Source organism: Puma concolor, chromosome B2 (genome assembly GCF_028749965.1).
Source record: "Puma concolor isolate L17-30 chromosome B2, mPumCon1.1.hap2, whole genome shotgun sequence".
Classification (NCBI taxonomy): domain Eukaryota; kingdom Metazoa; phylum Chordata; class Mammalia; order Carnivora; family Felidae; genus Puma; species Puma concolor.
In genome coordinates this window covers 40,333,850-40,347,438 of record NC_141671.1, presented here as the reverse complement: position 1 = coordinate 40,347,438, position 13,589 = coordinate 40,333,850, and the positions used below count along the sequence as shown (strand labels likewise).

The window sequence follows — 13,589 nt, the reverse complement described above, 5'->3', positions numbered from 1 at the left end:
GGAACCAAATCTTCTTATAATCATGGAGAGCTAGGCATAAAGAGGTTGTCACCATCGGAGGGGCCCGGAATTCGGTATAGGTACCTGAGGAGAGGGGACAGGCAGGGCCTGGCTCCAGCTGAGGAAGTCTAGTGATGCTATTTTCAGGGAGCTCTGGCAGGATATTTGGAGCTTCCCCTGATAGTCTCAGCCTGTGACAGAACCTAAATTTACTTCCATCCCTTGTGGAGGCAGAAGCTGCCCACCAATCAACTAAGCCCTCACTTTCCCTGGATAAGATGCTGGTGGGGGCGGGGGGTGGGTGCTTGCTGTGGAGGAGGGCTGGTCACGGTGGGGAGAGAATATAGGGGAAGGTCAGGATAAAGTCTAAAAAGAAGGCCTGTGGGAAAAATCCTGATCTGAACATAGTGTGAACTTTTTGGAGCCTGACAGAAGTAAATGTATATTTAACAACACAAGGGAAAATACTAAGATCCATTGGCTGGTAGAGAAAACAGAGGAGAAGGGGAAATATATGAATTCCATCATTGCTTATGGTAGAAGTCTATGAATACCAACCCAAATCTCCTTTATAAAAGTAACTTCTGAGATGAAAATACGGATCTTCTATATTTTATCATAAGAAACACATGAAAACAAAGAAAATGCAGGTGACATGACCAGCCCATTGCTTCATATCAGAAACCTTTGGAATGCAGCTAAAGGAGTTCTCAGAGGAAAAGCCATAGCCTCAACAATAAGAACCAAGCATCTTACTCAAATTGCTAGTTCATTTTAAAGGAGAAAAGTTATATAACTAATACACAAATAAAAGAGCTTATTCTTTGCAATGAAATATAAGAGACACTGTTAGCTAACTTACTCAAAAAGAAGGATGAAATATGAAATGACAAGGGGGAAATAATCACAGATATAAAGACAAAGAAAAAAAATAATGAGAATATTTTGTGCTACTGGTGGTGGTTAGGGTGGGAGGAATGAATATAGAGAAAGCCTGAAATAATTTTTTGGGGTGACTGAAATGTTCTCTGTTACGACTGTGGTAGTGGTCACATGGGTGTATATATTTGTCAAAAGCTACCATTAAAATAGGTGCACTTTCTTTTATATAAATTATGTTTTGATGAAGTTAATTAAAAAAAAATACTTGAAAGACCACTGGGGAATATTTAAAATAATCTTAGAGAAGAAAACGCTCTTTATTACACAAAAGTCAGAAGCCATAAAAAAATTCATAGATACTTTAAAACTGACACATTAAAATAAATTAAGACTGATATCTTTTTCTTCATGACAAAAGCACAATACACAAAGACAAAACACAAAATGAAGAAAAATTCTGCAACTCATACAAAGGCAGAAATCTCATTTCTTGAACACTTATAAATCAATTGAAATAATAGGTTATGGTCACAGGATATATACATATAGCTCACTAAAAAAAGGGAATATAAACAATAAAGATGTTTAACTTCATTGAAGGGAAATGCAATTTAAAAGTACATTGAGAATGATTTAAAAGAAAATGGTTTAAGAACTCAGAAAATTCTCTCTTCCATAAAAGCAACAAGAAAACTGGAAAAAATAGTCAGAATCAACCTTGTTAGAGCTCTGGAAACCAATGCCTGCACCAACCCAAAGAGTCTATCCTTATGAAAATTGGCTTTTTCCACATCGTATCTGATTCAAAACACAACTTCATAATGCAATACTTACACATCTGTGTTGATAGGTACACCATTTATTAAGATGTAACTTTTATAACACTTATAATTTGTAAGAGTGGGGAGGGAATGGGGCTATATAGGAGCAAAGTCTTGTATATTGTTGAAATTAAGTTGGTATACATGTAAACTAGATTGTTTTAAATTAAAATGCTAATTATAATCCCTAGAGCAAGGAAAAAAACCTCAAAAACATAGTAAAAGAATGACAAGGGAATTAAAATGAAATTAAAATTATGTATTTAATATAACAGAAGACAGCAGAGGAAGAGAGGGGCAACAAGATATAAGACAGGTAGAAAACAAATAATAAGATGGAAGACATAAATCCTATCTTATCAGTAGTTACATGGAATGTAAATAGATTAAACACTCCAATTAAAAGCCAGAGATTGACAGAATGTATTAAAAAACACATGATCCAACTATATGCTTCCTAAGAGACAAACTTTGGATTCAAAAACATGAGTAGGTTCAAAGTAAAAGGATGGAAAAACGTGTACCATGCAAACTAGCTAAAGAGAGGTGGAGTGACTATATTAATGAAGATAAAAGAACATTTTATAATGATAAAAAAGTCAACCCATCAAGAAGATATAACAATTATAAATACATATGTACCTAATAATAGCATTTCAAAAGACATAAAGCAAAACTGACAGAACTAAAAGTAATAAGTTGTAGATTAAATAGTAATAGTTGTAGATTTCAGTATCACACTTTCAACCACTGATAGAACAAGGTAGGTAGGTGGAAGATTGGCAAGGAAATAGACATGAACAATACTATAAAAAACTAGACTTAACAGACATCTGTAGAACACTCCACCCAACTACTGGAAAATACAATATACATTCTTCCAAGTATACATACAACCTTCTCCAGTATAGACCATATATCTGACCATAAACAAGTTCTTGATACATTTAAAAGGATTGAAATCATACAAAGTATGCTTTCAGACTACAATGGAATGAAATTAGAAAGAAATTACAGAAGTAAATTTTGGAAACTCACAAATATGTGGAAATTAACACACTTCTAAATGACAAATGGGTCAAAGAAGAAATCACAAGAGAAATGATAAATTCTTTAAGATGAATGAATACAAAACATGATATAACAAAACTTAGGGGAGTCAGCAAAACCAGTTCTTGGAGGGAAATTTATGGCTGGAGGTTAACCCCTATTTAAAAAAAGAAGAAAGATCTCAAATCAGCAACCTAACTTTCTACCTGAAGAAACTAGAAACAGAAGAGAAAATTAAGCCCAAGGTGAGCAGAAGGAAGGAAATAATAAAGATCAGAGTAGAAATGAATGAAATGGAGAACAGAAAAAGAAAAAAATCAACAAAATCAGGTGTTGTTTCTCTAAAAAGATCAAAATTGACAAATCTTAGCTAAAGTTACTTTCTTAGCCAAAAAAACAAAAAACAAAACCAAAAACAAAGAGAAGCCTCAAATTACTAAATAAGGAATGAAATTGGAGGGAGAACTACTGACTTTATGAGCTTAGAAGGATTATAAAAGGAAAATTGTGGACAATTGTATATCATCAAAATAGATAACCTAGACGAAATGGAGAAATTCCTAGAAAGACACAAACCACTGAAAATGACTCAAGATTAAATCTCAATATATCTATAACAAATAAAGAGGTTTAAATCATAGTCAAAAAGCTTCCCACGAAGAGAAGCCCAGGCCCAGATAGTTTTACTGGTGAACTCTACCAAACATTGAATGAGTTTTAAAACCAATCCTTCACAAACCTTTCCAAAAAATAGAAGGAACACTTCTTAACTCATTTTATGAGTAAAATCACCAATTTTACCTTGATGCAAAAGCCAAACAAAGAGATCATAAGAGAACTACTGGCCAACATCTCCTATGAATGTAGATGCAAAAATCCTCAACAAAATACTAGTAAATAGGCCCCAGCAACAAAGAAAGGATTGTACCCTGTGACAAGACGGGATTTATATCAGGAATGCAAGATTGGTTCCATACATGAGAATCAATGATATACCATATTAATAGAAAAAAAGGACCAAAATCACAGGATTCTTTCAACAGATGACAGAAAAAGCATTTGACAAAATCCAACACCCTATCATGATACAAATGTTCAACAAACTAGGAAGAGCAGAGAATTTCTTCAATCTGGTAAAGGGCATCTACAAACAAACAAACAAACAAACAAAACCCAAAAAACTCACAGCTAACATCATACTTAAAGGTGAAAAACTGAAAGCTTTGCCCCTAAGATTGAGAAGACAAAGATGTCCACTCTTGCCCCTTTCACTCAATACTATACTTTGGTTCTAAGGAGTATAATTAGGCAAGAGAAAGAAATAAAAAGGAAAGGGAGAAATATTGGAAAGGAAGAAGTAAAATGATTTCTATTTGCAGATGATATGATCTTATATATACAAAATCCTAAGAAATCCACACAAAAAAACAATAGATCTAATAGATGAGTTCAGCAGTTTCAGGATACAAAATCAATAAACAAAACTCAGTTTTATTTCTATGCACTAGCAATGAAAAATTCAAAAATGAAATTAAGAAATCAATTCCATTAGAATAGAACCAAGAGTAAAATATTTAGGCATAAATTTAACAAAAGAGTTTAAGACCTATACATTGTAAACTAGAAGACATTATTGAAAGAAATTTAAGAAGACCTAAATATGTGGAAAAGATATGACATCTTCATGGATCAGAAAATTTAATATTGTTAAAATAGCAATTCTCCTCCAATTTATTTACAGATTCAACTTGATCCCTATCAAAATTACAGTTGTCCTTTTTGTAGAAATTGACAAGGTGATCCTAAGTCATATGGAAATGGAAGGGACCCTGGACAGCTAAAACAGTCTTAAAAAATAATAAAGTTGGAGGACTCACATTTCCTGATTTTAAAACTTACTACAAAGCTACAACAATCAAGGTTGTGTGTACTGGCATTAAGGATAGACACAGAGAGCAATGGGACAGAACTGAGAGTTCAGAAGTAGACCCATACATTTAACAAAATCATACATCACCAAGAGTATCATTTAAATGGGGAAAAGAGTAGTCTTGTTAACAAAAAGTGTTGAGATGAGTAGATATCCACATGCAAAGGATGATTTGAAAAATTTCTTCACACTATATGCAAAAAAAAAAAAAAAATGAAATCAAAATGAATCAAAAACCTAAAAGAGCTAAAACTATATAAAACTCTTAGGAAAAAACAGAGGAGTAAACCTTTGTGATTTCTAAGAGAGAACACTTAAAGCATGAGCAACCAAAACCAAAAAAATAACCCACATAAATTGGACTTCATCAAAGCTTAACACTTTTGCACTGCAAAATGATAGTGTCATGAAAGTGAAGAGACAATTCACAGAATAAGAGAAAATATGTGTAAATCAAATCTGATAAGGGTCTAGTATGAGAATATATATTTAAAACTCTGAGCTCAACAATAAAAAGGCATTATAACCCAACAAAAAATGGGCAGAAGATTCTAAAAGACATTTCTCCAAGAAGATCAACAAGTGGCCGGTAAGCTTGTAAAAATGATCCACAACAAGGAAGGCCTGGATGGCTCAGTCGGCTGAACGTCTGACACTCGATTTTGGTTCAGGTCATGATCTCAGGTTTGTGAGTTCAAGCCCCGTGGAGGGGTCCACACTGACAGTGCGGGGCCTGCTTGGAATTCCGTTTCTCCCTTTCTCTCTTCTGTTCCCCCTCTCATTCTCTCGCTCTCAAAATAAATAAACTTTTAAAAAGGACATGAGTGGTCCTAAAGGAAATGCAAATCAACACAACAAGATACCGCTTCATACCCACTAGAATATGCCTTTATTAAGAGAAGCAAGAACAAGTGTTGGTGAAGCAAGAATGTGGAAAACTGGAACCTTCACACATTGCTGGTGGGCATGTAAAATGGTACAGCGTTTTGGAAAACAGTTTGACAGTTCCTTAAAAAGTTAAACACAGAGTTTCTGCATAGCCCAACAATTCCATTCCTAGGCATATACCCAAAGAGAAATGAAAGTGTATGCTCATACAAAAACTTGCTCATAAATGCTTATAGTGGTGTGATTCACAATGGCCAAAAAGTGGAAACAACCCAGGTATCCATTAGCTGGTGAATGGGTAAACAAAGTGTGGCATATCCATACAATGGAATGCTATCCAACCATGAAAACGAATGCTAAACATGGATGAGCCTTGGAAAGACAATGCTAAGTGGAAGAAGTCTGACACAAAAGGCCATATACTATGATTCCATTTATACAAAATGTCCAAAAAAGGCAAATCCACTGAGACAGAAAGATGGTTACTAGGGGTTGGGGGGAAGAGGGACTGGGTAGTGAATGCTAATGGCACAGAGTTCCTTTTTGGGGTGATGAAAATGTTCTGGAATTACGTAGTGGTGATGGTAGCAGAGCTTTGTGATATTCTAAGAGCCACCGGATGGTATATCTTTCAAAATGGTGAATTCTATCTCCATTTTAAGAATTGCCAAAAGGGAAACAAATGGCGAGAGAAAAAAAGAGAAGGCAAAAAGGAAGGAGCAAAGCAGTATGCCTAGTTAGTACCATTTGTGGGAAAGAAGGGCGCAGTAAAAAATATATGCTATTGCTTGCATGTGCACAGAATAATTTTTTAAGGATACACAAGGAAGTGGTAACACAGATCCTGGAGGACAAGAATGGGAAAGACTTTCACTGTTAGACACTTTTGTTCCTTTTGAATTCTGGGCCACATAAATGTATAATCTATATTTACATATAAAAATTAAATTGATAATAATTGCTGACACTGAGTGCTTACTTTGTGCCAGGTACCATTCTAAGCACTTTGTATTTATTTTGTCTTCATAATGATGTTCTTTTGTTCTATTTTTACCCTCATTTACAGAATGGGAAAAGGAAGCGTAAAGAAGATACATTTTATGCCCAAAGTACCACAGCTAATAAGTATCCGAGCTAGAATCTGAACACAGGCTGTGTGGCTCTAGGGCCCTCTTTACTGCCGCTCTATGCTGCCTCTCAGAAATTTAAAGGAGTGGAAGAGAGGAGGACAGGGGGAAAGTGGGTGACAAGGAGAAAGGAAGGAGGGGTCAGAGAGAGGAAAGGAAGGAGGAGTAGGGTGGGAGTAGAGGGAGAGGAGGAGCAACAAGAATAAGGAGAAAAGGGGGGAGTAGGGGAGAGGGGCCAGGGAATGTACAGACAAGACAGCAGGATTTAAATGGCAAGTTCAGGGCTCCTTTCCCCAGACACTGACCTGTCCTTACAGTTCTGATCATGATCATTTGAACAGAATATTGAAGATTGGGTACAGGATAGCCTACCATAGGCTAGGTCCCATGGAAGCCTCTATAGCCTAGTGTGAAACTCTGGAATCACATTGGAGTTAGAATCCCAGCTCCACCATTTTGTGGCCGTTTCCTGTAGTATGGCCTTCCTCAGCTTCGGTTTCATCGGTAATATGGGGATAATAAAAATACTCGCTTCACAGAGGTGCTAAAAAGATTTAAAGAATGTATTTCAAGCATTTAGTATAATGCTTGTCACAGAGTAAGTGAACAATAAATGGTAGCTATCATAACGTTAATTAACAGGCTGTCTGAACACTAGATGATTGAGTTATAAAGTGTAAAAATCAGTGAGAAGGCAATGCTGTGTGTAAGAAAGGCCATCAAACAGATAAAGGTCAAAAGTCAAAGGCAGCAGCTCTAGAAAGGGAGAATAAAACAGAGGAGGACTAGAGTCATATACATTTTGGCAATTTCAGTTTCACATGAGAATCCCCAAGTCACACAGTGCAAAAGAGAAATGGGTTTCTCTGTTGGTACACAGCCATATGGACCTCTGCAAAGATTCCTTGACTTTTTAGGAACTCATTACCACATCTGCACCAAGGGGGTAATGTCAAAGCACTAGTATTGCCGGCCTTAAGTATCCACAACCTCTGTATCAGGGCTGAGTTTTCCATCTGCTAATGGATCTCGCCTTACATGAGAAGCAATCAGTTCATCCCAGAGCCTCCCAGATGTCCAGTCTACTGCTGTTTCTAATTTCTGCCTCAGTTGTGCCAGTAACTGTTAAGAGTTAAGAAAGATCTACATTTCATGCTTCAGAAACATAGGCTTTTATTTTGACAAAGATATAGACAGTGGTGAGTGTAAACGGCTAGTGTATTTAATACATATAGTATCCAGTATCTTAAAAAGGAGAACTTGGATCATTTCTTTGTGTTATATACAAGAGAACAATGGTCCTTCAAATAATTTTTTTTTTAACATATACATTCTTGAATTTCTTCTTCATCTTTATTCTCCTTGACATCAGCCACTCTGTCAAATCCTGAAAGCAGGAACATAAAGAATATCACAAACCCAAAGAAAGTCCTCAGTGCTTACAAATCTAACTCATTGCCCTAGAAAAGGAGGAGATTTGCTGGGCCCTGAGGCAAGGAACTATATTCCTTCCTCTCTTTTCCTTGCCCACATCTTACCATTTACCTTCATAGATATTACACTGTGAATTCTAAGACTTCCTTCTCCCTTAGTGACCATCCAGCTCCTCCACAGAAACAACCCAGTGGTTTAAGCTGGGATCAAGGAGGAACTTCCAATGCTTGAGGGTACAGATGTGGAAACAAAGGGCTGAGAGAGGCTCTCATATTATTTAACAATATACGGGACCCCGTCTGTCTGGGCTGGGTCCAGCACTAATGAGAGGATAATTACCCGTGGAGCAAGGACTAACTCCTTACAGTTACGTTTCCCTTCTTACTTTGGAGCAGACTTTGACTGCCTGTAAGAATCTGAGACTGTAACGTCTCTCAGACAAGGGTTCCAGGAAGGAATGCTTACTCTGTATTCCTAAATTTCCCCCAAAGGAGTTGTTTTCCTCCAGGAATTCTCCCTCTATCCAAATCCTGGTCAAGCAGGTGTCAAAAGGTCTGATGATGTCAGTCAAGGACATGGATTCTCCTTTTCCAGATCTCATTACAGAGGCTTTAAGCTCAGAGACCCACTGGTGATAGACGGGGCAGGTCACACATCTAGAGAAGAACTCCTTGAAGTACTGAAAGGAGAGGGAAGTCCGTGAGTTCAAGGATGAGCACTGTCTTCCTCCAGTCTGCTCCACCAGGAATTCTGACAGTGCTCACTTGGCACACTAGCTCAGGGCTCGGGGGACAGGGAGGAGTTACTCAGGGCACAGCATGCCCAGAAAGTTGGTTCTGAGATACAGGGGAACTGGAATGGCTTAGACACAGAAGGCAGGGCGGAAGAGAGATGTGTCAAACTGAGCCAGAGTGGGTCCACGGAGAAGGGCTAAATGTTAACATCTTAACGGTACTGGGTAGTCGCTGTGCAAAGGCAGAAAGTCAGGGAGTCCGGTCCTGACCTATATGCAAGAATATCTGGGAGGGTACATGAGGCATGTGGAAAGACTTCCTAGGTGGAGGAAGAAAAGGGTTTGAGGAGGAAAAAGAGACAGAAGCAGCAAGGAGAAGAGGAAGTGGGAGATGTAGGCATCAGAAAGAGCATCACAGGATCAAACTAGAACTTAGGTGTCAGGGGAAGGACAGTAGAGAAACAGGTACCTTGAGGGCCTGGCTGCGAGTCTCTGGGAGAGTATGCATGAAGACATCTTCTGGCATTTTTTGTAACATCAGCACATGGCACTCTAGGAATCGGACAAAGCCATGCGAACCAAACAGTGAGGCATTGGTTCTTTTCACCAACTGGTGAGCTTTGGAGAAGTGCTGCTCAAACAGATCCCACTGACAGTCTTGGGCAAACCTGGAGGGAAAGAGGCACAGCTCGCAGCTCAATCCCCTGCTTACCGACCTTGGCTCTTTCACAGAACCATCACTTCTTTCAGGCCATAAGACCCCCTGCGTGCTCAGCGCTGTGATGCTGGCAAGTGGCCAAGGCTGCTGACTCACATGAAGGAGACTTAAAAGGAGACTGTGGGTTACCCAGCACTTAAATGTAACCTTCAACTTAGCTCTCAACCTATAGGCCCGAACCTGCTAAGGGACGAGAAGAACCCCTCTACTAAGATGGGAGGGATGAGAGGGAAAGGTCTTTAGGAGTAGTTTAGAGATGCAGAATAGCCCTGCCTGGAGGGGTAAAAGGCAGTAGCTTAAATGACCCCCATGGTGTCCTTAATTTTCTAGCCTGTCCCACCGAGTAAGACTCTGGTACCCACATTACCACATGGCCAGAGACGAGTGGACCCCCAGCATGACATTACTCTGAGAGTTCAGAATGCAGCTGTGCTCATAGCGTTGAATGAAATGCAGACACTCGCTGAAGGGCCGACATAGCAATCCTGTGGACAGAGAAGGTAACCAGGCGAGGATCAGTTATCCACCGTAGGAACTGGTATAGAAGGTGTGTGTACAGGGGAGCGGATAACACCTGAAATGCAGACATCCTGAATCACAATGTGATTCCTAGACTTTAAGGAACCAGGGGTTGGAGCAGGGGCCATGCCCAAGGGACAGGCTCATGACTACCTGTGTTCCAAACACAGAGCCCTATCCAAGGTCTGAATCCTTCAGGAATATAGCAGAGCCCTACACAAGATTTACCTTTTCCATAGAGCAGCAGATCTAAGCAAGCAGAATAGAAGCAGGCCAGGCCAAGGACATCATGACCCTGGGAAATGAGCACCCACTGGCTCTCCAGCACATGGACACACAGGTCAAATCTGCCAAGAGACAGAGCTACTGGGGCCCGCTAGAGAGTAGGGAGGATGGTACAGGAGAGAAGGGGATCTTACATCTTCAAAGAAGCCTAACATCCCTATATTTCCCCACCCGGGCTCTATTTATATAGAAAGTATCTGTGCCTGAGATCAGACCTGCCTCTAAGCAAAGGAAGTGGGGGGAAATGCCTGAGACAGTTTCCAGGTTCTTTCCTGAACTACTGCAATTACCTACCTCTCTGTAGAGAAATGAAGGAGGAGGAGGAGGAGGAAGAGGAGGAGGAGGAGGAGGAAGAGGAGGAGGAGGAGGAAGAGGAGGAGGAGGAGGGAGGAGGAGGGAGGAGGAGGGAGGAGGAGGAGGAGGAGGGGGGAGGGGGAGAAAGGGGAGGATGAGGGGGAGGAGGAGGAGGAGAAAAGAAAGTGGGAAAAAGGAGGGGAAGGGGGAAAAGGAAGGAGAAGAAGGGTGAGGAAGGAGGGGGGAGGGGAGAGGGGAGGAGAGGGGAGGGGAGAGGAGAGGAGGGGACAGGAGGAGAGGAGAGGAGAGGGGAGGGGAGGGGAGAGGAGGAGAGGAGAGGAGAGGAGAGGAGAGGAGAGGAGAGGAGAGGAGAGGAGAGGAGAGGAGAGGAGAGGAGAGGAGAGGAAAGGAGAAGAGAAGAATATGTTGCAGCTCAGACTCTGCCTTTCCATTCCCGAACCCCACACTTAAGACAATGCTTCCTGGAATGACTAGAGAAGAGACAGCCTGGCTGTAAGAATGGAACAGCATCTCCCTCTCCATTTCAGATACCCTCCCCTCTTAGGCAACAAATACAAATGGCAGAAAATGATCTTAATACTTTTTCTTCAGAAATGCAGATCTGAAGAGAACTGACAGAACCAGAGTCTCCAGAGCTGGTTTCTTGAGGTGTCTGCATATCTCACGAGCTTGAAAACCTAAGGAGGTTAAAGAGCATCGTGTGAGGTCTAGCTGTGAACCTGGCCTCTCTAAAAGCCCTAGGACCGCCAGCCCTAAGCCCCATTACCCAGCTTGATGGAGAAGTCGAGATGGCCGAGGCAGAGCTTGGTATAGGCCAAGGCCTGCATGAGCTGGGCCGTGGCCAACAGTCCCTCCCTGGAGAACCAACATAGGCTGCTCTTCTGAATGGCCACCTGCTCACAGTGCAGCCATCTGTCCCTGTCACCCATATTCTGGGAGAACTGGGACAGGGCCACATAGGTAGAGACAACCTGCAGGTAAACAAACATGGGCCAAAATATTCTGACTGTGCATTCATGCCACACCTCCACCTTGTCCCTTTCCTGGAAGAGCCCTCTGTGGTGCCTTGCTGCTCACTTGCTTGGGACCTGCCGATCATTCCCACCACCTGATTTTCAAACAAACCACTTTCTCTACTGCCCCTCTTTTTGTTTTCTGAGCCCAGACTTCCCCTTCAAAACACTGGCCAAACTGTACTTCTGTGTTTTCTCTAATGAAGACTTCTGATGCTTGCTCCTTAGCACTCTTCAGAACTGCTGCCTAGATGTCTAGTATAAGTATGTGCACATTTGACATCATTGAGGACTCTCTTCTTAAAACACCGTCTTCGCTAGGTTTTTGAGGACATGAGATTCTCTTTGAAACTGCTCAGTTTCTTTTGCCAGTTTCTGCTTATGACCCTGAACTCCTAACATTGGAACACCCGTTATGTGCCAGGCACTAATCTTGATTCCAGGAAAACAGACAATAGATCAGTGAAATATACAGAATGTTAGGTGATAATAAATGCAATGGAGAAAAATTACCTAGTTTCATGGCTTTTAGTACCATTTACACACTGATGAGCCATGAATTTCTATTTCCCAGCCCAGACCTCTCAAATATACCCCACATTCATATATTTAATTGCCTACTTAACATCTCCATCTATATGTCTAATAGGTATCTCAAATTAAACATGTCTAAAACCTGGTTCCAGTCTTCCCCCCCCCCCCCCATCTGCTCCTTCTGCACAGTGCCCCATCCCAATTAAGAGCACTTCTATCCCGCTAGAAGTCCAACCAATCTTGGGATTATCCTGGACTCTTTTCTCTCTCCCATCCCAGAACTGATCCAAGAGTGAATCCTGTTGGTTCTCTCTGGACAGAAGACCACCCCTCCCCACTTCCTCTGCCACCACAATCCAAGCCAACTATCTCTTGCCTGTATCATTTACCATAGCCTCCTATCTTGCCTCCCTGCTTTCCCTCTTGCCTCCTTCAGTTGATTCTCAACACAGCAGATAGAACGATCTCATTAAAATATAAGTGGACTCTGTCACTCCTCTTCTCAGAACCTGCCCCCGGCTTCCTGTCTTCTTTAAAGTCCAAACCCCAACCGTTGCCCTAGAGGCCAGCACCATCTGCCATCAACCCCCTCCCTGGCTCTCTGACTCATCTCCTGGTTCAGTCTCCTCCCCTCTAGTCGCACTGGCCTCCTCACTGTTCCTCAAACGCAGAGAGCATGCCTTGTGCATTCACTGTGCCTTCTGCCTGTCCACTCTTCTCCCTCATAGCCAAGTGGCTTACTTTCTCATCTCTTCAGAGATTTGCCCAAATGTCACCTGCCCAGTGAGGCTTTCCCTAGCACCTTGTTTAAAACTGCACCCCACCCCCAGCTCCCAGAACCCCATGGCCCCCTGTCTCCCCTTAATTTTTCTCCATCAAGTTTATTACCACCTAGCATTCTATGTATTTCACTGATCTGTTGTCTGTTTTCCTAGAATCAAGATTAGTGCCTGGCACATAATGGGTGTTCATCAAATATTTATGGAACATATGGATAAAAAAAGACAGACAGATGGACACTAAAATTAGGAAGATGTTTCCCTTCCTTCTTTTTTCCTAAGTCAGCGATTCTAATCCTTTTTTAGCTCATGGACTTCTTTGAGAATCTGATGAAAGCTGTGACTCCTTCCCTACCTCCCACCACTTCTGAACATATGCACAAAAGCTGACATTCAGCTCAGGGAACTCACAGATAGCCAAACCTGGAAACCCACCTAAAAACTGCAATATGAGAGATGCTGCTCAAGCATGTGATTGGTATGTCCCATTAATTCTGGGTTATTGTGGAACCATGTTAAACCCAGGAATCTCTCTCCCTAGCATTTTAGGTTTCTGAGTGA

The 13,589-nt window shown here is 41.0% G+C and overlaps 1 protein-coding gene across 13 annotated transcripts in view; it reads right to left on the bottom strand.

The window, feature by feature from the left end:
• Window positions 1-7,854: 7,854 nt before the first annotated feature.
• The window catches only part of LOC112862880 (adenylate cyclase type 10-like), a 51,471-nt gene continuing 45,736 nt past the window's right edge, over window positions 7,855-13,589 (bottom strand). For 3 of the 13 annotated variants that reach the window (XM_086706788.1, XM_086706789.1, XM_086706796.1), the window contains 7 exons: window positions 11,469-11,673; window positions 11,283-11,379; window positions 10,331-10,449; window positions 9,951-10,068; window positions 9,335-9,533; window positions 8,598-8,811; window positions 7,855-8,085 (listed from right to left, as the gene is read on the bottom strand). In XM_086706788.1, the coding sequence (XP_086562914.1) occupies window positions 8,018-8,085; window positions 8,598-8,811; window positions 9,335-9,533; window positions 9,951-10,068; window positions 10,331-10,449; window positions 11,283-11,379; window positions 11,469-11,673 (1,020 nt within the window). In that variant the 3' untranslated portion in view covers window positions 7,855-8,017. The other 10 variants (XM_086706790.1, XM_086706791.1, XM_086706792.1 and 7 more) reach the window with 10 other exon arrangements.